Consider the following 24,626-nt stretch of genomic DNA (forward strand, 5'->3'; position numbering starts at 1 on the left):
TGGCATCCCCAAAGATATGACCAAGACCAAAACAGCTCTAGAATGGACAACTCCAATTCCCCTCAATCCACATTTCCCACTGGCATCCTTATCTTAAACAAGGAGCATGTAACTGGCGTCTTCGCCTGTCACTTACTGCCAAGGTCATGATCTCCCTCTTCTTCAGAGCTTCTGTGATTTTCCCAGGGGGAAGGCAGAGCAGCCTTTGGTCTCCACAAACAGCCTAAGTGACAGCCCTCTCCTCTGCTCCCCAAATAGCTTCTCAACGCCTACAAGACCAGAGTATTCCAAACTAGATGGTATTTACAGCAGGGTGGGCACTGCAAGCCAACACACAAACACAAGGAAGGCCAGAAGGACACATGAAGGCACAGCTATCAGCTAAGCAGCAAAAAAACCAACCCCAAAGAATAGGGCAGAGGATAGAAGAGAGACAGAGAAGGGCCATCAGGTTTTACAGATTCAAAGCAAATGTTTTTCCAAGAGCATCCAAAGCTCATTGGTGAGCAGCTAGTTGCATGTTAATACCACCTTGACCTGAGGAGTATTTGCAACCCTGGGAGAGTGGAGCTTGCAAGAGGAGTATAGGCAACAACAGAGAGAGATTAGGGATGAGAGGGCTATGGACTGCCATTATTAGAAATGACCATGGGCATGAACACCACCTGAAATTATGGTATTTGAGGGAACGAGTCCAGATACGAGGGCCTCCTTCATGATGGTGCTGACCTGTGACACTCTTGACTTAAAATTCTACTGAATAACACTAGCTGACAATCTGGCTCTAAGGCAGGCTTAGGTACCACACTGCATACTGTTTTACTTGTGGGGACTCATGGTGGGCAGAAAGCAAGATGGGGAAGAAGCCTGGACCTTGTATTGCTCTACAGCAGCACAGTGGAGCCACACTGATGCTTGTGCAGAGCTGGTGCTGGGTCAGGAGCACATGGCTCTGTATGGGACTTAATGATGTGCTGTCGTTGTGTGACATTTCAGGCTATCGAAAAAAGGAAAGGAAGATGAAGAAGTGCGGCAGCTTTAGTGACTGTGTTACCACAGAATAGTGGAATCACTTGTAACTGCGGATGGAGAGGACCTCCACAGGTCATCTAGTCTGACTGCCTTGTTCAAAACAGGTCTAATTAAACCAGGTTGTTCAAGGCCATGTCCAGCTGAGACCTGAACAGCTCTGAAGACAGAGGTTTCACAATTTGTCTTGGCAATGTATTCCAGTATTTAACCACCCTCATGGTAGAAAAAATTCCCAATGTCTAATACAAAATTCTCATGTTCCAACTTGCATCCATTGCTTCCTGTCCTATCATCATGCATCTCTTCTTAGAGTCCTGCTCCACCCTCTATGCATCACCCCAACACATCAAATGGGAAAGCAATCAAACGACTACAGCTTTGCATGGAAAACTATTACTGCACTAGACCTTACTACACTAAGGTCTAAAGACCCAAAGCTTCCTTTCTGATCAGTTGAAAAATCATGCTCCACCCATGATCCCAGGCCTCCCTGGAGAACCCTCACACTCCTTTCTCATGCTTTTCCGTGGACAATTTTGTCCTAGCCCATGGGGCAGACAGCATCTTCGCACTTGTGGATGTAAGTCGAGCTCTGAGCTGGCTTGGTCAAAGGAGAAGACTTGACATACTCTGGAGAGACAGGGTTGTTGCTGCTTTTCCCGACAGCAATTTCTGGCAGCAACAACAGGACCACTGCTGGTGCACAGGTGGGAGAGAGGAGAGGATCTGCTAATCTCTGGGGCAGTAGAATGGACAATCAAGCTGTAAGGCAAGCCTGATGTGGTTTAAGGTGGGAGAAAAGGAGCAAGAGTGGCACTTTCTAGTGAGAGCCACATCATAACAGGAAGTCTTGGGGCCACGACAGTGGCCATTACCACTGAAAGACAAACGATGGCACTTCCAAATGAAAAGCAAGGCCAGCATGTACCCCATGCAGTACCATAAATCAAACTGAATTCTCTGGGTACTGCAAAGGATGCAGTGTGTAATGCCACAGGAATTCCACTGCAATTCAAAAATAGGAGTCTTTTCCCTGTAGACGTTTCAGTGGGGATGTGGGAGTGGGGTTGGGTGGAAGCTGTCCAAGTACCCTCCATGGACAGCTGGAAAATACTTGAGACCCAGCCAGCTCCAGCTAACCATAGAGTCTAATGAAGTCACAGGGGATTCCTGGCTCTGCTTTCATGTCCTTCATCCACCACAAGGAAATTCCTCTTCCTACTCCCCCCAAGCAGGGAGGCTCCCTTTTTCCCCAAACCCCTGCTTGGCAAATGAGGAATCCCTCAGGCTTCCCAGGAACAAGCACCAGCCTGCCAATAACATTTTTGTTGTGCGGACAACACATTTCCCCAGGGCTGCAAAGGGTTAACACAACACACGGCAACCTTGCTTCTGAGGCAGCAGCCACAAGCCCAAGAGCCACAACTCAGTCCATGAAGATGGGTGCTGAATCAAGTGGCATGAATATTTTCAGAGAGCAGACTCTCTAAACTCTCCGTATCATCAGTGAAGAAACATGCTCCTCCAGATGGTGAGCCAAAGTGAACATCTTCTGATTCACGCCACCAAAGGGCTCCTCTCCATGGTGACTCTGGGGGGGGGGTCTAAAGAGATAATCCTCCAGACTCAGGGTCTCTGCTTGCATATATGAATCCTCCTTGCTAGAATTTGTAAACCCTCATCCCTGTTCCCATCACATGAATTCCCAGGTGATGCTCAGCCTTGCCTCAGACAGACAAAGCCCACTACCACAACATAAACAGGACATGGTACCATCCTGGCACAGCACACAAACCAAAATGGGTTACTTGGTCTGCCTCCAGACTAGACTGATGGTGGCTCTCATAACTGCAGCTGCCTCACACTCTGAGCTTACCTGCCCTGAAATTTCTGGCATTAATGCAGCTGGAAGGATGCTGTATTTTCAGGCAAAAGCTTAAGTCCTTCTGTACTTCTTAAGACTACTTGTATCCCCATGACCTAGACGAGCTCTGACTGTAGTCCAGCACTATGCTGGTATGCCACAAACATCATTGCCAGCATCACGACAACTTGACAAGGCAGCAACATCCAAATGACTCTCATCTGGACAGGCTTTGGTAACACAGCCAGATACAACATACATGCAAGAGGTGAAGGGATGGCTGAGGAACAGCCAGACATTCCCTTGGGATCACGGGAGGCACAACACTGCTGGAATAATACCCCCTGTAGTCCTCAGGAATCTCTCATCATCTTCACTGGGTGTTGGACTCCAGCCAAAGAGCACTTGGGTACACAAGGGATGAGGGCATCACACACCTCTTGGACATGCCTGGAAAAACCCACCTCTGAGGCACTGACAGCATGAGTAGAAGAACAGCCTAGGAAGCAGTCATCACTGGCAGCACCGCTTAAGAGACAGTTTAAAATTTGCATGAGTGGCTGAGTATCAAGATGTCAAAGAGGGTGAGAGTGCAAAACAGTTCTATGTGAGGGCTTTCAGGATCAGGGGTTTCCCTTACATATAAGCAATTCCTGTTGTATTCAGAGGTAACCCTCAATCTCCATGTGGTGGATTTGGCTTTGGGACTGAAGCAGTAGCAGATGCTGCAGGGTCAGAGAGTTGCACTGGCAAAGCTGCAAATGGGATCAAAAAGACAAGTTGTGGTTCGAGGCTGTGACCCTTCCATATAGATTTACTGGGGAAAGGTGCCAAAAAGGCTGCAGATCACTAGCACACAGCAGGAAAGCTCCCAGTTACATCAGATGGTAGTACGCAACTTCTTGAGGTCAGATTTGGGAAAGGAAGACAATAACATTAGTGTTAGACCAGAAAGCCCTGCAGGGCATTTTGCCCTGAGATAGGCTGAAGAATAAGCACTGCTAACAATGGCATGACCCAGCTATTCCTGGAAGTGTTTGCTAAAAAGTTATTCACTAAATCATCACTGAACCAGCCAAAGGCAATGCTATTTTAGACCTGGTTTTGGTAAGCAGCATAGAAATTATGGAAGAGCTGATGAGAGAAAGAAAACTTGGCCTGAACTAATAATGAGTTGGTTCAGATTAACTTAAATGGGGGGATGAACACAGGCCTTGAACTAAGAATTGAAAACCAGGACTGAACAAGCAGACACCAGCTGCATCCGAGATGCTGGGGAGAATGGGGTGAAATGGGAATTCCCTGAAATCAAGCTGACTCCAGTGAAAATGAAGAGTAAAAGACCCTTTTAGAAATAAAAAGAGCAATAGAAAGGAGCAAATCTGCTGAGCAGGGAAGGTGGAGCTGAAGCTCAGCGTGACTGAGATGCATCCCTGGACAAAATTAATGTATGGTCTCCACCTTTATTCAGGATTGTGAGGCAGAATTCAAGATCCCTTCCAGTGGGTTACAAGATTAAAGGCATGGTACTGGAGCAGAGCTCAAGATAAAGGAAAAAAAAAAAAGGTGGCAGCGGTTGGATGGGGGCTGAAGTGCAATTTGGACTGGGTGGGAGGGAAGATGAACTGGCTTGGAGGTGTCAGTGAGTACCAACTCTGAAGGGGGCAGGATGTAGGGATACAGAACAAGGGGCAAAAAGCAGGACGGAAGAGTGCAGAAACAGAAATGTTCGTAGATAAGCAAAACTCAGTGGGTGTAATACATTTGGAGCAGGAGCCTGGGGAACTGCCACCCCAAATCCAGAAGGACTGGCCGCAGGGCATATGACTGGAGAACAGCTAATGTAATACATGCAGTGATGTCTACAGGGGTGAAAAAAGATCGTAGCGAGACAGGCTGATCTGGTTGTCCTCTCCCTGACAGACCTTAAAACTACCTGCAAATTTCAGCAGATTTTCAGGTATGAGGGTCTTCATGTTATTATTTTCACCCTCCTACCCCATCTTTCAAAAAAGTAATAGAAATGCTTAAACCCAGGGACTGATGTAGATGTGATCACTTGAAGGTCAGCGAAGGACATACAATGCCCTTTTTGGGCAAACTTTGAATATACTGCCAAGGATGCCAAATTTTTAACCAGCTGTCTGCACTGACAGATCCCAGACCCTGCCAGTGTGAACACAGGCAAAGGCATGCTGCACTTGGCCTTTCTCTTAGGAAGCCACGGTCAGGCATTAAGGACTTGTCCTTGCCTCTGGCACTACACCAGGGCACCTGACTTTAGGAAACCCACGTTACTTCCTCCACACCAGCCTGCTTAGACACTGTTTGCTTTTCTGCCACATGCTAGTTTCCTCTCTGGATCTTGTTACAGATCTGTTGACAGCTTACATGCAGGGTGAGGGAGCAGGGACCAGTTTTAAGGCTGGTTGCACGTGGCACACCGGTAGAAGTGAAGATGGTCCCCCACTTGTGTTGAATACCTGAGAATAAGCCTCAGGAGAAGTTTAGCCCCAGCTGTGCTCTTGCAGCATGGTGGGCACCCTCAGGACACCCATGTCAATGGCTGCACACCCCCTAGCAGATCTTCTGACCTCCCCCTCCAATGCTGTCTTCAGATACAGCCTCTTCCTGTGGCTTTGCCAAATTTGAGGCTTCTCTTGGAGGATGCTAAAGTATCTGCATCATCAGCCTCCAGCCCCTGGGATTTCTGACGTGCACTGCAGGACTGGGAAGTTCTCTCCAGTGCTCGTCTGAAGGGACAGGGATGTTCAGTAGATCTTTGTTGAGCCAGATTAATCACAAGTGCATCAGATGCTTGGATCCTTGAAAAACACTGGTTTCGTGATGTTTGCACCCTCAGGACAAGGCTGGCTTACTGCCTCACTCAGCTACTAGCTGCCATGCATATGATGGGCACCATGGCCTGTCTGAGGGCCTCTTGGGATGGCTTTGCTGGGAATCCCAGCACATCTCCATGTGCCTGTGTAGGTTTCCTGGCTATAACTGAGGTACCACCAGCCCTAGGACATCTTAGGAGGAGGTAAGTTTTTTGAGAACCACCCATCTGAACCCAGGCATCAGCACTTTGTCTAAGTTGCACTTCAGTTTCCAAAAAAATTCCAACGGTTGTGGTTACTTGACAGACCTACAGTCTCTCCTGAGCTCCTGGAGGAGTCAATCCTACACTGCAGAAAACACCAAGACCAACCACCAATGATCACAAAAGGTCAGGTCGTCCTGGTGCCTGACACAGAAGTCATTACATCACGATCCCAGGACAAAGTCCCACAACATTTGCACTAGGAATAGATGTCTACACTCTCCCCAGGGACAGGAACCCCTATGTTCCCCTTCGTCTGCCCCAAATTAAATTCCCTTAAGAAGGGAAGGACCAATTCACCACGTTGTCTCCTCCATTCCCATCACAAATATCATCTGACATCACCATGTTGCTGGAGGGGAAGGGACATCTTTTCACAGTGGCCTCAGGGAGCAGGCATCTAGACATGGCTCCATAGCAGACATCATCCCCCAGCAAGAAACGGCTCAGAGAGGTGACAGTGCAGAGGGAAGAGGAGTGCTGGGTCAGGAGCAGGCACACACAGCAGAGAAATCCAGGGCTGCAGAAGGGAGCAGAGGACTGCGGTGAAGATGATTGAAGGAGGCATGAAGCGAGACAAACAAGGGAAGCATGGCCCCTGGCTCAGCAGGGACTACCTGACCTCTCCTCCAAGGGGGCACAGTAGCTTTCAACTGACTTCAGCAGCCAGCCCACGTCATGAGAGTTGTTGCTGTCTGGCAGAGATGGTAAGCAGCAAAGCCCTAATCAGAAAGGACAGCTGGATCACAAAGCTCTCTCCCGTGCTTCTCTGCCGATCAAGACATGGGAGCTGTGGCTGGGACCCCTTTCTGCTGTTCCCCCATCCTTGGTGCATCCCCTGAAAACTGAAGGCTGCTCTCAGAGGGGACAACAGCCACACTGACAGGTCCCAGCTCTTTAGGTCCCCTCCTGAGGTAGTCCTGCCAGAGCTGTAACGCTCCATCACTGGTGCTCAGCAGGGACACGCAGGGTCTTTCTGCTCCGCAGTACGTTTTAGGACTGGCAGAGCTCTCGCCTCCCATGCACAGAAAGAGCTACCAGAAATGTTGCAGTGGGGACATGTACTCTTCCCACCCCTTCTCCCCCACATTGTCAAGCCCCTGGTCACCGGCCTTCCATCTCTTGAGCTACTTCTCACCCAGAGGCAACCTGCAGGGATCCCCTGCAGTCCCACCACGTTCACACCCCCGCAGTCTGCTTTAGGGTCCACCACAACACCAGCAGCCCCAAAGGGTTTCCTTCCCAGGGCAGAGAGACAAGGACCTCATCTTTGCAAGGTCATCTTCCCAACAGCTTTCCTCATACAACCTCAGAGGTGTAACATTCCTGTATAATTCAAAATGGAAAACCCTGTCCCACCAATAACAGATCCACAAATTCAGCATTTCTTACAGCACTTCAGCCCTAAAGCATCATTTGGTTCTGCCAAACAACCAAAGCCTGTACACACTTGAAAGTTAATACAAAATAAGCCAAATGTTTCCCAAAAAGCTCCTGCAGGAGGCTGCCTTTGAGCTTGTGTTAGCACTACAGATTCACCCCATGAACCTTCCTTTTTACCCCCTCAGGGAGGACAAATCCATGCAAGTCCCATAAACTTCCTGGCTTATGTGACAATTCTTGTGTTGCTTAAGCATAATGGGCCATCAAGTTTCCCCTGGGATAAATTTGTCCTGACAATCTGTGGTTTAGTGCTCTACATCTTGGGAGAGTTGATAGCATTTGGGGTTTATTTTAATGGGAGTCGGTAGCCATGATCAATTGTAAAAGCTCTATTTCCACGGAAATGGGTATTTAATAGATTTTTGAAAATGGTGGTTATTGACCCAATGGGCCTTAATGGCTTAAAAACCATCTGATTGTAGTATGTAAGAGTAAATGCATATGATTTTCAAATGCATACTGGAATAGGTAGTAAAAACCCTTTTAAATTGCAGGGACCTTGTCAATAGGGAGTTTCCATTTGCTTGTTTGGCCTTTCTATTTCTATCAGAGTGAATCATGGCCATCTCTTCCTCAGAGAGGCTTACCACTTCCTCACGGGTGAGATCATCTTAAAACATGCGACCCATCTGAGACCCATCAAAGTACGGGGATGTCTTTCATCAGACCAGGCAGCAATGCCGAGTCAGGCTTTTGGAGCGGCTGGGCTCCCAGCTGCTCTTGTGGTGGGAGCAGAGGACACATGGACCATCTCTCATCCGCCACGGACTGTGCACCCCTGTTACTCCCAGGGAGAGCTCACTGGGAGCTGAAAAGCCACACGTGCCTCAGACTCCCGGGTTTAAACTCAACCTACAGGCTCCCAGTTGATGATCCTACAGTGAAATTCACAGGCAGAAATCTTGGTTTATTTGGGGTTAACACATACCGAAACATCAACAGGAGTGAACTCCAAGAAGAATGTACTAATTACTAAGAAGTAATCCTGGAAGCAGCGAACCCTTTGCCCATCACAGGGGCAGCTCCCCTCTCCTGGCTGGCCTTTTCATGAGCCTGCAGGAACACAGGTGCCCAAGGTTTTTTAATCTGTTTGAAACCAGCCTGTGGGTCCAGCCATTGCAAAGAGGAGATCCCAAGCCACACATGTGCAGGACAGCAAGCCTGGGTACGTGTCACCACCGTAGAATAAGCCAGACAAAAACCAAGGACCTGAAAACTCCAAAATTTTAAAGGAACATCTGTCCTCCTGCTCCCTCTTACCTTCCCCTTCAAAAACCAATGAATCTGGAATTAGAGGGTTCAGAGCCACAGTCTGTTGCTTCTCCTCATCATCAGTGGAATAAGCAAAGGAGACAAATATTGCAGGTCACTGTCTGCTTCCACCCCAGTAAGGTGTCTCCCACTGCTATTCCCAAGTAGGTCCATAACACAGCATGCCATCTGCTTGCAGCATCATTCACCTCTACCCCCTGAACCCCAAGAGCGTGCAAGGAAGGAGCAACACTGCTGGCCAGGTGCAGACTCTGGGTGCAAACTCCAGGGCTTGTGCGTGCCTGGGTGATAGGATCCTGCTGAGTTGGGCTTTCCACCTGTGTCCATCACTGACCCCCCTCTCTCTTGGCAAGCACAAAGGAGGCTCAGACTATCACAGTGGCCTCTGAAAACGCATCATCATTCCCCCAGAGCACACACCTGGCCATCTGCAAGAGCACGGACCTAACAGCGTACCTAGCAAGTCAGGAAGCTACTGCATATCTCTGGGGGCTGTGAGAAGGAGAGGGGAGCTGTCATCATGAGACATCATCCCTGAAAACAGGGAAACAGCAGTGGCTGGGGGGAGTTAATCAGAAGAAATCAAAAGAAACAGAGTTAAAGATCCAGTTTTGAACCATTTAGGGGAAGGAAAGGAGCCCTGCCAGGGAGAAAGGCAGCAAAGCAGCAGCTTGGGGAAGGAGGGGAGCCCAGCATTGCCCCAGGTGGCCAGGCTCCAGAGCCCAGCACAGGCAACATCTGGGTTCCAGTACACACCGACACGCTTTGAAGAGGCTTGCTATCCACCGTGCAGGGTAAGTGCTCGCCTTCTTTTGACAGTGTTGATGCTGGCTGGCTAGATGCTGGCATCATACAGAATGCATGTGAGAGAGGGCAAGCGAGAGCACCAGGGGAAGTGGAGAAATATGTTTGCAGCCCCTTGCGGTTTTGCAAGGCAGAACTCAACAGTGGCAAGTTATTCTAGAGCAGGGTCCAAGCTAAACAAAGCCAGGTATGGTTTACTTCCTGCCTGGATTGTTTGTTTCAAAGCAAAATAAAAAAAAAAAATCCCAGGTCAGGACCAAGTCTTACAGCACTTTTTGCGTGTCTAAGGTTGCACAGATAAGCCCTGTCCCATGTAACCCACAAGAATAGATCTGTAAATCAGCTTTCTCTTACTTTTTGCCTGCAGCAAAAACACAAAGCAACATCCCAGGTTTAGGGAGGTCTTAAGGTCTCTGCAAACAAGTCAGTGTCCCCAGGAGCCTGAATTTCACTGCCATTTTTTATAGTGCAGTTCACAATCTGCTGAGGGAAGGCAGAGCAGATGACAGAGGTGGGTGCAACACTCCTGGTCTCCACCAGCACTGCGTGGGCTTCACATGGCTGAGCAGAGTCTCTGGGCCTGGAGGCTCAGCAAAGCACTCCAGACAAAGGGGAACTGCATAAATGAGGGCATCATTTTTTACCTTGCATTTAGCCAGGACTGAGCAGCTTCATCTCCTTTCATTAAATGCCTCTCTTCCCTATCCAGGGACTAGGAGGCAGGAGACAACAGCCCCAGCATCAACAGCAGCACCTCATTGCTGCACAACTGTGGGGCAAGATGGCTAAGACTTTGTGCCTCAGTTTCCCCGGCTGAAGAGCTGGGATTACCCCTGCCCACAGCACAGGTGTTTGCAAACATCTCAGAAGACATGATCTTTGCTACGCAGGGTTTTCAAAGGAGCTTGGACAAGTTAGGCACCCATATCCCACTGCTGTTTAATGGAAAGCAAGTGTCCAGCTTTTCACCTGGTGCCTCCTCCTTTCCCACCCATCTCCCACAGCATCCTCCTTCATAGGACAGACCTCAAAGAGATGGTGTGAAAGATGAATATCTGTGGACTGGATGAGCATGGTGAAGATGACCCTACGGCACATGTTCCAGCAACGATGTGCCACACTACTGCCTGAAACCTGTCTCCAGCCAATTTGCTGGGACTGATCCACATCACCACCAGCACCATCTTCAGCGCCAGGTCTCAGGAGATAGAGTGCATGTGGAGCTCTGTGCTAGGACCAGTCGAGGCTGGAGAGAAACATGGTCTAATGCATAGCAGGAGGCAGCTTGGTCCCCTCCTGAAAGAAGGCATGGCTTCTGCAGAGGGGCCAGACCACAAACTGGTTTCTGCATGGATGAGGGAGGCAGAGCCCTGAGATTGAGGTCATCTCCAAAAACTGTTCTGGTGACCACCAGGTGACAAGCAAAAGTCAGTCTCTCTTCTTCATCCAGCCTCCCTGACTAGTAGGACAATAGAAAAGGAAACACGAACACTGCAAGGCTGGAGAAGGATTTCCGATGATGCTCAGATGAGCCCACAGCAGCCTGCAATGCACATGCCCATCCATCAGTGGGGCAGTATGGCCTCGCAACAGAAGTCAGTGAAAGGGTGGCAGAAGACCAGAGTACCACCACTCCAGTCTCTGGTCTGCCTCATCTGTTCAGGCTGAAAGCTCCTGGGCACCAGCAGAAGAAGGACCCTTTAATAGGGCTGACAACATGCTGAGCAGGGATGATGCTCCCAGGGGCGTTAAGCTAACAGGTCCTAGTTCCTCTGCAAGGGGAACCACACCCTCTCAGGTACTCTTCACCATGATGGCAACATCCAGTCTTGCTAAAATGTCCAAAACTTTGCTACCTTCACCCTAAACTTCTCACTGAAGGGCAAAAACTTGCAGCCTTGATATTGGTCAGGAAAGGGATCAAAACAGAGAAAGAGAGGAAAAGAAATCTATTCAAGCCAAACATGTCCCCCCTGCTTTATATAGATATATTTTTTTTTTTTTTTTTTTTAAAAGGGAAAAACCAAGTCCCAAGCCTCCAACTTATTTTTAGGTCGAGGCAATTGGGTGTCCCAGCCGGAGCATGGCGCGCGCAAGCCAGCATTCTAAAAATGCCTTCCTCGTGGATATAAAAAGGATGCAAGATAATTTACTGGGGAAGTTTTGTAATGCAACAATCAGATGTTAACCACAAACAACAAAAAATCCGAGGCTGCCTCTGATCCCCAGCACAGCCCTTAGTAGGCAACAATCGCAAAGGCTCAGCGTCCTCACCCTCCCCAAAGCCTCCCAGCAAAGTCCTCTACCTCATGCCATCTTGGTGGGTTTGGGCTCCACCAGACCTGTTCTGTCTCACCCCATCACCCTCCGCAAAGGGGCAATTTCATTTCCTAAATAAAGGTGGTGGCTGGGCCAAGGAAAACTAAAAGCAGTATGTTCGCTTAACAACTCCAACGGCTGCGGCTCAGCCTGCCAATCCAAACGGGAATTAAATCATCCCAGAGACACCATCAACACCAAGCTGATGGTGTCCCACCGGATGGCTGCTGAGCTCCTTGTTGCCCTGCCATTTCATTTCCTGGGGTCTTGCTAGCCTGGCCAGTGTCTCAGCTGGCATCCTCTACCAGCGTGCAAGGGTACAGTTGGACAAGGAGGAGCCCTGTAGAAGGCTGAACATCAGGACAAAGAGTCACCCCCCCAGCCATTGGACACACGCTGTTCCTTCACAATTGCCATCCCAATACAATCGGCCCCCCTTAAGTGAGCCCCCGGGACAGTGGTGTTTGCTAGAACAATAGCTCACATGTGGGACAGCTGTTTTCCCCAAAAGCACCCAGGCTGCCTACAGCCGCTGGGCAGGGGTCCTCTCCCCTCACTCACACGCAGATCATGTTCTCCCTCTCCCACAGAGACATGGTCACCCTTGGGGTGACCTGGCAGGTTCCTCGAGGAACACGCTGCCTGGCAGCTCCATGCTCACAGGAAGGCTTGCGGGAGTGAGTGAGACTCGTCATCTAGCAGAGGCTTACTGGAAATTAACCCTTGAGCCTTCTACCTTGGGAAGAAAAGGAGTGCATTACTGTAGATTTTATTTGCTACTTTTAGCACCCCAAAACATACAGAAGAAGATTTGGGGACATCAGCACTATGCTGCAGCTTGCTATAAAAAGCAAGCTGCTTTGGCTAGCACCAAAGCCAGGGACTGGGAACCAGCCCTTGGACCTGGACACATCTATATCCTCGTGCTCCTCTTCTAGCCCCACTCCTCTGCTCCCTCAACAGAGCTCTGGTCCCACCAGGAGCCACTGTGATATAGAGCCCTCTGCTCTTGACCCATGTCCCCAAGACCTTGCATGGTCCCTTGGACAGCTGCACCGTGCTGCCACCTTCCCTGTGGAAAGAAGTCACTCCCACAGTCCCACTGGCCTGATGCCATGTTGGAAGGGCTGAGTCAGACCCTGGTCTTGCCACATGTGCCTTAGAGTGTGCCTCCATGCTGGAGCCCCCATCACCACCTCCTCCGCCACTCCCAACCTTCTCCTCATGGACCTCGCATCATTTGATATTACAGCCCACAGCTACCCCTTTCCTTTTATCTATCAGCCCATGCTGGAGAGGTTATAATCTCCCTCTCTCACATCTTTGTGAGAACAAATGCCCCAAAGAGGCCTTCTGAGCACCCAACTCGTAGCTTCATTTATGATAAAGTTTGGGAGATACAAGACACAAGGACAGACAAGTGCATCACATGGAAGGAAAGGAACAGCCTTCACAGCAAGCAAGGAACCAGAAAGAAGAAATAGAAAGACTAAGCAAACAAAATATATCTTGCAGGGACAGCAAAGGCAGCAGCCAGAGGCCAAGGTGTGCAGTTCCCCAGTGGCACAAATGTAAACACATTGCAGAGCCCACTAAGTCACACCAACCAAGCCCACAGTGCATGCATTATCTCACCACTCTGAGCCCTCCTTCTTGGGAGCAAAACCCTGCTGTTGGGCTCACCTTTGGCACAATGTACCAGACACTTACTACAGGGTAGTAACATGCCAAATACTCTCCAATGTACTTTGAGAAGGTCAAAAGCAAACTTGGGGTCTTCACCCCCAAGCTAGGGCTCTGGGTGAGCTGAGTAACCCAGAGGCACGTTCACATGGATATAGCCTCCAAGTCCCATCACAAGCAAGCAGCTTGGTAGACATCCTGCCTGCCATATATATTATGGGCTCTATCAAGGACAATCCCTTCTATCTTTGCCAAGTTTTGAAATCAGTAATCAATGGGAAAGCTCAGAGAGAGCATGTTTTCCTACAAAGGAAAGTATAAGGTTTTTGATGAGCTCAAATCCAACCACTTTCACGACGTTTTAAAGCATCCACCACAAAACCATCAGGCTCCAGCAAAAAGCCCCGTGTATTACTGCACCTCCCCAGTCCCAGCGGGTCTACTACAGAGGAGAAGCAACAAGCCTAGAAGCCAGTGAGTCCATCACTGACATGTTTGGCGTCCCCAAAGCACTCATCTCACCACCACACTTGCAAGCCCTGAGACCAGCACTTGAGACTTGATACTTTGGGATCACCAGGACATGGGTACAGGCCAGTAGGACTCCAAGAGGTGTCAGAGGCAGCTAAAAAGCAGCCAGAGCTCAGGCCCTGAGCAGGGGTACTTCCTAACCATGGTCTCCTCGTGGGAGCATCAGGCAAGCAAATAGCCTCTTCCACTCCACAGGCAGTGTGTTCAATAGTTTGCAGATAATACACTCTCTCCATCCATCCTTCAAGTGACCAACCACCACAAGCAGCAAATTAAGGTGCCTGCAGACACCTACCATCTCTAGTTGAAGCTATGCTCTGCAACAGTATTAGTGACCTCAGGTTGTTTCCAAGGCTTATAATTTTGAAGTAACATTGCACATACTGGCCCTCGTTCACCATGAAAAAAATCTGCTAATGTTTTCTGTAGCAAGGGAAGGGGAAGTGAGCAGCTAATTTGAATGTTGTTTTACCATCTGGTTGGGATTAAGGGCTGGGCAGGTCAGCTGTTGCCCCAAGATGACATCCTTGCCTCACCTGCTCTCAATATTACACCTTTTATGCTACCAATCCAACCACATTCAGCTGAACACCTCCTGGCAATGGGCTGCTCAAGTGCCAGAGAATAGTTTGGAGTGATTCATTCATCCTCGGGGGTTGTCCACGAGAGAGATATTCAGCGAGGTTAATCTGGATCAGCTTTTGAAGACACCACTTAAACAGCGGGAGGGTCCCAAGCAGCCTTAACCCAATTAAGCATCCTTCCTTTAGGATGGGAAGCCAGCTAAGCTTGCATTAAAGCCCATCAAGTGTCCTGTTAATCAGGTACACTTTAATATCACAGCTGTGGTCATCCCAGTGGAGGCCACCAAGAGACTGGCGACGCCTCGTCATTTTTCACCTCCTTTTGTCACTTTGGTTATTTCTGCCAGTTACTTTGGGTAGTGAGATGAAAGGCCCAGCAGCTCTGCCCTTATCCACTTTGCTCTCCAGACTCCCCTTCCAGTTTTTCTTTTCACATTAACTGTGTCACACACCAGACTCTCATTGACTAACTGCCGGAGGGAGACCCTTGCTGAGTGTTAATTGCTGTTAATGAGCTGTTGCTGTTTTCCTTCCAAGAGCACCAATTACAACAGCACTCAGCCACTGCAAGAAGATGCATGTCTGCAGCAAATCAAGGCAAATTTTACTCCAGACCCTGGCATTATGCTGCCAGCAACTCCTGGAAAATGCTTTAAATCAGGATGAGACTGGTCAAGGGATGACAGCAGGCAGCTCTCCTGCTATTGCCTGTCCCCTTTTTCTTCATATGGTGGGTCAGGGTGAATGAGAAGTCCCTGACTTGCTTCCTATGGCTCCTGTTGTGGTGCCTTGCAGGGATGTCTACACTCAGCTGTTTACCTGAGCTCTTGCTCAAGTCTCCCTCCAGCCACAAGCACGCAGTCCCACTGGTGGGTTTTACATGCGGGTGGTGGCCCAGCTGGCTCAGAGCACAGCAGGACTTGTCTTGTCCCACACACTACTAGAGGAGGTGCAGGAAGGACTCGGCAAGATGACTCGATGGCCTGGTGTTGTGCACCACGACGCTGCCATCATTTCAGCATCATCCCCTACCCCAGAGCTGGGGGTAGTTCCTACCTTGGCTACAGCAGGGTCCATCCCCACCAGAGCTTTGTAATCCTTCCTTCCGAACCTGATTTCCCTCCCCTGCTAAGCATGGATGGGGGAATATGCTAGTACCAAGTGTGGCCTTGGAAGTATACTGAAACGTCCACCAGCTAAGAAGCACTAGAGCTACTGCTGGTCCTAAGGCTTCTCCCTCTGATTTGCCTTTCTCAAATCCGCAGCCCAAGGGAAGATTTTTGAATGAGGGATGTGCAAGATGGTAAAAGCTTTTGCATAAGTGCTTAAGGTCATGCAAGTTAAGACAAGCTATCGAGACCCTTCACTAAAATGAACTGAATCTGTCTACAATGCTAGTAAGAAATTGTCCAGTGTCTGACTCTGACTTTCTCATTTGGATTATTTTTGGCCATACCAAGAAACATTCACATCCAAACCACTCTTTGTGAGAGCCTTGAAATGAAATACAGCACAGCTGATCTACTCCATGAAAAAAGATCCCAAGATTTTTGTCTTGCCACCTTGATCTGAAAGGAGATTTAGAGAGCACCACCTGCAGCGGGGTTTCCCTCTCCTGCAGGTCTCCCAAAGCCACAGCTCCCTCCTGGGCTCTGGCACGTGGTTCTCCAGCAGGTATGAAAAAGTGCAGGCGTCTCGGCAGAGCAGCAGCCAGCTTGCTCCCTCGCTCTCCTCCAGTCAGATCGAAAGCTGTTGTTCACATTGGAGCACCTGGCTCCTATTGTGCCGCCTTTCCGCAGTTTGTTAAATTTTATTTCGCATTATTTCTCCCGTTTTGGCTTCCCCCCTAAAAATCCTTCTGTATGTTCCTCAGCTGCCCCACTCCTCATAAATGTTCATTTAAATATAATACCTTACAAGCAAACCCAGAGGTACTCGCCTAGTTGGAGCTCTGCCTGAACAAAACCCCTTGGGCTAAGGTCACCTGCTTGTGTATCTTGGGATTCATCCACCAACTTCGGGGGAACAACAGTGACCTGACCATGCCCTTGGGCGAGTTCAAGTTCGCCTTGGTTTTTTTCAAACCCACACTACCAATTTCCCAGTGGTTTTCCCACAAACATATATATTCTTCCCCAGGAGCCAGGGTACCCTCAGCAGGGATGAGCCCAGGGATGGTGGGTGTCCGCCAGCATCTCTGAAGAAGCCAGCCAAAAGCAGCTCAGAAGAGCTCCGCAGCAGCAGGATCCAACTCATGCCCCCACGTTTCCCAAATGCTGGGCACACCGGATTTCGTTTTTCAGAGCTTAGCCTACAAACAATCAATCTTGTCTTCTGCGCAGGCCAATGAGGTCTGCGGAAAGAAAATTGCAAAAGATCTGTTATTTCCCTAGTGTTCCCATTTTCCCATTCCTTTCCCACAGAAGCAAGGTTTTTGTTTTGTTTTGTTTTTTTTCTTTCCCAACTTTCAGGGGAAAATCCTGACAAATGGAAGCCTTGATTCATACCAGCAAAAATTTGGCCTTTTTTAATTTAAGGTGGAGCCCTTCTTGTCTGAGGATGAAAACATTTCTCTAAGTGCACACAGAGGGCCAGCACCAAGCCCTTGCCCTGCTGAAGCAAAGGCCGAGTAGCATTGGATACTCGTGGCCACCACGAGCAGAGAGTTGTTGTGCAGGCAGGAGAGTTGTCATGCAGGCAGGAGAGCCACTCATCTCCCCCACGCTCAGGAAAGCACTGCCCATGCTCGCTCACAGGGATGGGAAACAAGGGGACGGGCAGGCACAGGGTGGCGATGGTGGCTGTCACCAAAGAGACTTCGAGGGGTGGGGAAACATCTTCTGGGGGATGCTCGGGCAGAGGCAGGGTGTGTGGCCCCGTGGCCAGAGGGATGCATTGGAAGAAAAGCTCCCCATTCTCCTCCTGTGTTTTCTCAGATGACTGAAAGACGTGTGAGAAAGGCTCAGGAAGGGAGGAAGGGAAGTGCTGCTCCTCTCCCATCACCACCACCAGAGCAGAGACACCGGCTTCCCTCCACCCTCTGTGTCCCACCTGGGAAGCAGCAGAGAGAAAAAGCTGGGTTGCAAAAAAAGGATTTATGGCTACAGCCTACCTGCTCCTACAGCCCAGGGGAAAAAAGTGAAGGACAAAGAAGATCAAAGGGGTGATGTGTCCCTAAAACCCTCCCTTGCAGCTTTTCTCCCCAGATGCTGCCATCCATGCCGCACCACTCCCGCTCCGGTGGGCACCTCTGCCCATCGCTGGGAGCCGGCAGCAGGGAATGAGCAATTTTCTCTGACACTGAGACAGAAACAGCTTAAAAAAAAAAAAAGGAAAAGCCATGACCTTTTTTTCCCTTCCCCGTCTCCAGCCAGAAAGCACATTTGGCAGAGCCCCGAGTGCTGGAAGCCATCAGCGGGGCTGCCAGCACTTCAGAGGCTCCGGGGAGGAGGGCAGGAGTGCGTAAGCCACTGACCATGCCAAAGCCACTGTCCCTACTGCCCCGGGCTCCCCCATCATGTGGGGAGGGTCCCCCTCTCCATCCCGCCCCAGCTGCTGCCTCCAAAGGGCCCTGGGGAGAGCAAGGGTCCCCTAACGCTGCGCATTGATGCTCCATGGAGCAACGTGGGTTTTGCAGGGCTTTTTGCGCCTGTGGCACGTGGTAAAGGCCCACATCCTCCTCTGGCACCAAGCAGCCACCCCACATCTTTGCCTGAAGAGGGGGGATTTGCTCCCCAACCACCATTTGGCTTTGGGGTGCAGGGTTTGATCAGCCCTGCCCGTGCCCAGCCAAGGGCATCTCCCCCGGGCATCACTTCCCCGGGAAAATTTGGGGAGGCTTATGCACACCAACCCACACCTTATCAAATCCTGCCACTCACACCTAACAGCATCGCCTCCTTCTCCCCACCCCAGCACTCAGGAAAAGGCATTTTTAACATAAATTAAGGCATCAGGCTTTAAGACACATTTACGGAAGGTAGGGAAGGGGCAGCAATCCCCCCGCTGCATCCCATGCAGGGGGGGTCAGGGGAAAGAGCATCCTTTGCACAGGGCCCCTCTGCCCACCCTGGGGATGCCCACAGTCCCACTGGCCTATCACCGGAGATTGGCAGCTCTGCACTGGGAATCCCCCTGGGGGGGGGAGTTCCCCATCAAGCCCTGCTCATTTTGGGGGAGAAAAACACTTAACAGCAGGGTGTTGCAGAGGGGTAGGACTCAGTGCCATCCTGCACCCCCATCCCATGGGAAAACACCTCTCCACTTTCCCACACTGGAAAGTGGCAGGTCAGAAGCAACATTCAGGTGCAGAGTGGGTGATGGCGAGAGGGTGCACCCCATCCCTCAACATGCCACCTCCCCCCCCCATAAGCCCTGCACCTACCGCTGGGGTGAGTCGGGGTCGAAGCAGGTCCTGGCCACATCAGTGGCCCGCGGGTCGCAGCAGTCGCCGTCGTCGAAGTCATCCAACATGTTGTTGCACTCCATGTGGCAGACACCATCGCGGCGTTTCCAGGAGAAGCAGCGGCCGGGCCGGCGGCAGTCCCCGCCGTCGTAGCCAGTGAGGGGATGCTCACACTCAGGGTCGCAGCGCTCATTGCCCACCTTGCTGGGCTCGCAGCCCAGGAGGATGGCGCGGCGGCGCAGGGAGGAGTTGCGTACCTCCAGCAAGCTGAGCTGCCAGGAGATGTTGTAAGGTCGGAAAGCTTCACTCAGCGCCCAGTGTTGCCGCCAAACCTGCTCCCGGCTGACCGTCGGCCGCCTGCCGTCATCCTCCGCCAGGTTCACCACCCGGTACCGCACCACCTTCCCACTCCGCAGCGGCCAGTGCTGGTTGTAGTGGGAGACCAGCTCCACGTTATCACAGGCAGTCTGCCCACAGGCGGGGGGGCCCAGCGGCCGCAGGACAGGGGACGGCAGGGACGGCAGCACCCACTGCCGGGGGAAGGCACCCTCCCGAAAAGGCACCCAGCGATCCTCCGGGGTGGCGAAGCCGGCAGCCAGAGCCAGCCCTGCCACTCCACTGGCCACCCCCTCTAGGAAGGGACGCTGGAGATGGGGTTGGGACAGGGCAGCCCGCCACAGGGCCAGCCCGGCCAGGTGTCCCCGGAAAGCATGCGTGGTCCCCCAGGCGTCCCCCCCCAGCAGCAGCGTGCGGCAGGAGGCCATGAAGGCGCTGTGCAGGGGTCCCCCCTGCCCACTGGCACGGCCCACCCGTGCCCCGTCCACGTAGAGAGCCATCCACCGCCCGTCGTAGCTGGCGGCCAGGTGGGTCCATGCCTCAGGGCGGTAGCGGTGGTAGGCGGTCACCTCAGTGGCGGTGGCCGCCTGGTCCGTGCGGAGGGAGAAGAAGAAGCGAGCATCCTTCTTGCCGCCGAGCTGCAGGGCGCGGATGCCCAGCGCCCAGCCCTTATCGCTGGCTGTGTGTGAGCAGTTGTCGAAAACGCCTGCAGCAGGGACGGGGATGGGCATGGAGAGAGAGGAGAGCTGGTGAGGACTGGAGAGCATTGCCGCTCCTCCCTGGAGCACGAGCCAGGTCCTCAGTGGCGGGACAGTTCTTGGCAGGGCTGCGGGGAGGCTCCCGCTGCCACTGCCATGGGTAAATGAAGGTAACCAGCAGCTGGGCAATGGGTGCTGCATCAGGGGGGACACCCCAGCCCCCGTCCAAAATCATTTGTATGAGCACGTAGAGTAGCCAGGAGGGATGGCAAAGCAGGGTCGGTGGGATGGAGAGGGAAGGAAGAGCATGGATGGGAGGAGAGGCTGAAGAGTAAGGTGTTTCTGAGCTGCTTTCCGTAGGAGCGCCCCTGCGGGATGGGATTAGAGGCTAAACTTTTTATCTGTGGGCCAAAGCTTTTAAGAATTAGAGCACAGCAACCCAAAGCAAAACAGCCTCCTCCAGGGACTGCTTTCCCAACAGCTTCCAGGCAGATTTACAGCTCTCCTTTATGCTCCAGTTTTCCTCCCAGTCATGCATCCAGCACAGGCGGGTGAGGGCCGGAGAGGGATGTGCTGCCTCCAGCTGGGCGGGTGCACTCCTCAGCCCCTAAGGTCTCACAAGCATAAATCCATCCCCAGGAATAGCTTTGGGCTCAGCCTCTCCCTGTGCACCCAAGCGTATTGCAAACCTGTTTTAGGCTGGGCAAGACTTGGAGCTTTGCTGACTTTCCACGAAACTCAGGCTACGGAGTGCCTGCGGTCAAGGACCAGAGGCTTGCAGGCACTGAATGCTCTTGGGAATCAATGGCCATAAGGCACTTAAATACTGGCAAGGGTAAATGGACCCGCTGCTTGAAGTTAATGCTTCTGGGCTCCTAAATCACCACAGCCAGGACGTTCACACAGGTCATCGGCTGGGGTGAGTGAGCTCAAAGGCATGCTTTGAGCCCCACCAGTGGCACCTTCTGGGCCCCCCCCGCCCTCCTGTTCACCACCCCAACAAATTGCTTCCAGATGCAACAGTGCCCCGATGCTGCCGAAACCTGCTGCAGCCTGCTTTTCCCTGCTGCATCGGTTCTCCTGCCCCTCACCGTGCCACTTCCATTGCACGCACTGCCTGCCTATCTCTGTGGTGTCAGGGCATCACGGGCCAAAACAAGGTACTCCTGCCCTGTCCCGCTGCATCACCTCTCCCTGGGGATGCCCGGCATGACACTCTGGGGAAACTGTACCTGCCGCCAGAATTGCAAAGAGGCCAGCAGAGAGAGGCAGAGGTGTAGAGGGTCAGGAGCTGCAGGAGGAGCAGGACCTCCTGCCTTTCATCCAGGGGATGTGACTGAAGCCAGGTTACCACAACCCCACATCTCCCCTGCCAGCCCTCATAAACATCAAGCCCCACTGCACCCCAGGAAGCAGCACCCCTCCTTCCATCCCTCCGTTTCACTGAGGGCGAGATGGGTCGTGGCCTCTTGGCCATCCCACGGTCATAACTAGCCCAGGCACGGATCCCTGCCACCGCTCACTACAAAGGCAGCCACGCACAAAGCCTCCGTGGGCGGATGGGCTTTGGCCAACTCTTGTTTTCTGGTGAATTGTGAAAGGGAAGCAGAAAGACCAGGGGAAGCTGAGACAGGGAGAAGCCAAAAAGCAGGAGGCAGGCAAGGGAGCCTTGTAGGCATGAGAAGGCAAAGCTGGAGAGCACTTTTGGGCTGGGTGCTGAAAGAAAGGTGCTCAGACCTCCACGCTTGAAAGCCATCTTCTAGTATTTGGTGCTCACTGGGGTTGAGGAAACAGGGCTTGGTACCTCCTCTCAGGAAAACTCATGCATTTCACCATGAAATGATTTAGAGTCCCCCAAATTTGATTAAACACTAAGGAAAAACCAGGCAAACAGCATCAGGGGTGGAACAGCCTTCTGGCATGAAGTGTGAGCTAGCACCCTTACAAACCCATGCTGCAACCAAGCCAAGCCTGGAAGTGCCTGATGAGTTCAAAACTGGCCAAAAAAACCTTAAGTGAGCCTAAAACCAGGCCTGGAGACTTCATCCAAGTTGGAAAGCCACTACAGCAGCAGCTGGTGCTTCCTAGACATGGCCAGGGATGTCATCTCTGGTGCAGTGGCAGCCACGGAGCGTGCAGGCAGAGCAGCATGTCCCACGGCCAGGAGCCACTGCAGAATGGTGAAGCAGAGCCATCCAGCACCAGGTCCTGACATCTCCCGAGGGCCTCCACAAGAAATCACCAAGGGACCAGTTTCAAGACCCTGGAATTTGCCAGGGAACTTGGTCTTTTGTCCTGGGGCAACCCATCAGGTGCAAGGTGATCTCCTCAGCACCTGTAAGTGCAACTCTGCCTCTGATCCATCAGGTGGGAAAGGGGAGCTCTAATCTGGTTTGTGATGTTCATCAGCACTTAGGATGATAACTCTGGGGTTTAAAACAAGAGTTGTTGGCAACAGTGAAAAAAAATTAAGAGAAAGGTGTCTGCCAGAAAAGGTGTCTGATGGAGAAAAAGCCTCCAAAGAGATGAAGTGTGCCACTTTGTAAGGACCACACTCAAAGCAGCATCTCCTCCTGCTGGGACCAGGAGCTTTGCAGCACAAGGAATCGTTCAGCCATGCTTTGAGACTCAAATATTGGGTGAAAATTAGCTGCTAAAGCTCTGGAGGGTTTGACACAGGCCAGGAGCCCCTGGCTATGCCATGAGAGCAGCTGGCCTGAGAGAGGGTGGTCACCCCTTGGGGTGTGCAGCAGTGAGCAGCTCGGGGATCCAAGGAGGACAACTGGGCTTAGACACAGCAGAAGTTTGGGACTGCCTCTGGTGAGGGATCTTCTGACCCAACAAAACCATCCCTGATCTGAGTAAAAAGAAACCTCAGCCTGGCACAAAGGGAAATCCCCTTGGGGTTTACCAGAAGCAGAGCAGGTGGGGATGGACGGGAGAAAAAAAGGTGGAAAAAGAAATGGCATCACATGAAAGGACTCTCATCTGCTGCCCAAAATGAGAAGGATGTGGAAGAGGGACCACGCTCCTTCCCTGGCGGTGGCCATGGCAGGGCGCTGGGGTTATACCCCAGCAGAAATTCCCCCATGCAAGAGGGGCTAAGAGGGATGAACAGCCCCATCCAGGGTGGCCCTAAGGCAATATGTGACATTTACAGGAACAAAGCCCCAAGTCCTGAGCCTTCAATCCGGGCAGCAGTCACACCAGCCAACAGGACAGCTTGCTTTGCCTGGACAGAACTTCTCAGCCTGGCCTTATTTCCCAGGCAATGACACTGGGAGATGCTCAGCTCTGCCCTGCTTTCCCTCTCACACACAGACACCTGGAGCATCTCCAGCTCCTCCCCAACTTTGGACCACCTCACAGCTCAGTCCCCTCTCTACCGACAGAGCAGGAGCAGCAGATCAGAGGCAGACTCGGCACCTGCCAAAGGGCTGGCAGCTGCCTGCATCAACTGCTCCCACGAAACGCCAGCGGTGCTGGCCTGTCCCCCTTCACCACCCATACCTGGGCCCCGGTGAGCTGCAGGGAGATGCTGGGAAGCACACGGTGACTCAGGCAGCCAGAGGTGCCTGGGGCTGACTCAAAACCTGGAGCACAGAGGCTGGGGGATATTACCCAAGTGAGTGCCAGCGCTCACGGGCGGTGCTTTCAGCACTAACAACCATCCCACCCTCCTCAAGAAAACTAAAAAAAAAAAAAAAAAAAAAAAAAAACAAAACCCCGCTGGCTAGCTGGGAAAAGCAAAACCCAACACCTGCAGGCCAGACCTCCAGATGCAAACAGCTGTGCTGCCGATGTGATGGCTGGGAATTGTGCTCCGTGCATCCCAAGCCGCTGCCTGCCAGTGGGGATGCAGCAAGGTCCCCAGTAAGAAGGCGGACAGTGAGGTGAATGCTAGGTAGTTTCCTTGTACAAGGCTGCTTTTCCCCTCTGCCACCCAGCCTCTAGCCTGTCCCTCCTACCTCTTCCACAGCACAGATGCGGCTATTGCCCCAACGAGCCAGGGACATAAATTAACAAAAGGGGCCAGGTGGTGAGCGAAGCGGAGGGAGGTTCAGTGGAGGGATCACAAGTGGAGGGAGAGTTAGGATAGAGAGAGGCTTTCCCCAACCAACCAGCTCGGCCAAGGTGGCACAGAAACACAGCAGCCCCCGCACCGTCCCAAGAGGGACCCCAGACATCCCACGGGAGCGATACATCTTGGTGCTGCCACCCGTTCCCAGCCCTGCACGGCATCACTGCTCTGCCCCGCCGTGCTTGTACCCTGCCACAAACGCCCGTCCTGGCACGGCCGCGCGAAGGACCGCTGCCGGAGGTGCCACCTGCCCCGCTCCGTGCCCGTGAGCCAGTCCCCTCCGTCTCCCCAGGCTCTCCATCACCTGCCTGTTTCTTAACTTGGGGGGCGAACGAATTCCCGGTGGAAAAAGTATCTGGGGCCGCCCTCTGTCCCGGGGAGCCGCTTTGCAGAGCCCTCGGGGCCGGGAGACCGGCGGGGCGGGGGGGACGGAGGACGGGGCCGGGGGGGGACACGCCGGGGCCGGGGCCG

At 52.0% G+C, this 24,626-nt stretch overlaps 1 protein-coding gene across 4 annotated transcripts in view; it reads right to left on the bottom strand.

Annotated features, from left to right (window-relative positions):
* PAPPA2 (pappalysin 2) overlaps nucleotides 1-24,626 on the bottom strand; it is a 98,390-nt gene that overhangs the window by 68,274 nt on the left and 5,490 nt on the right. For all 4 annotated transcript variants that reach the window (XM_030033895.1, XM_030033893.1, XM_030033892.1 and 1 more), the window contains exon 2: nucleotides 19,020-20,082. In XM_030033895.1, the coding sequence (XP_029889755.1) occupies nucleotides 19,020-19,876 (857 nt within the window). In that variant the 5' untranslated portion in view covers nucleotides 19,877-20,082. The remainder of the gene's footprint in view (nucleotides 1-19,019; nucleotides 20,083-24,626) is intronic.

This window comes from Aquila chrysaetos, chromosome 12 (assembly GCF_900496995.4).
Source record: "Aquila chrysaetos chrysaetos chromosome 12, bAquChr1.4, whole genome shotgun sequence".
In the NCBI taxonomy this organism is placed as follows: domain Eukaryota; kingdom Metazoa; phylum Chordata; class Aves; order Accipitriformes; family Accipitridae; genus Aquila; species Aquila chrysaetos.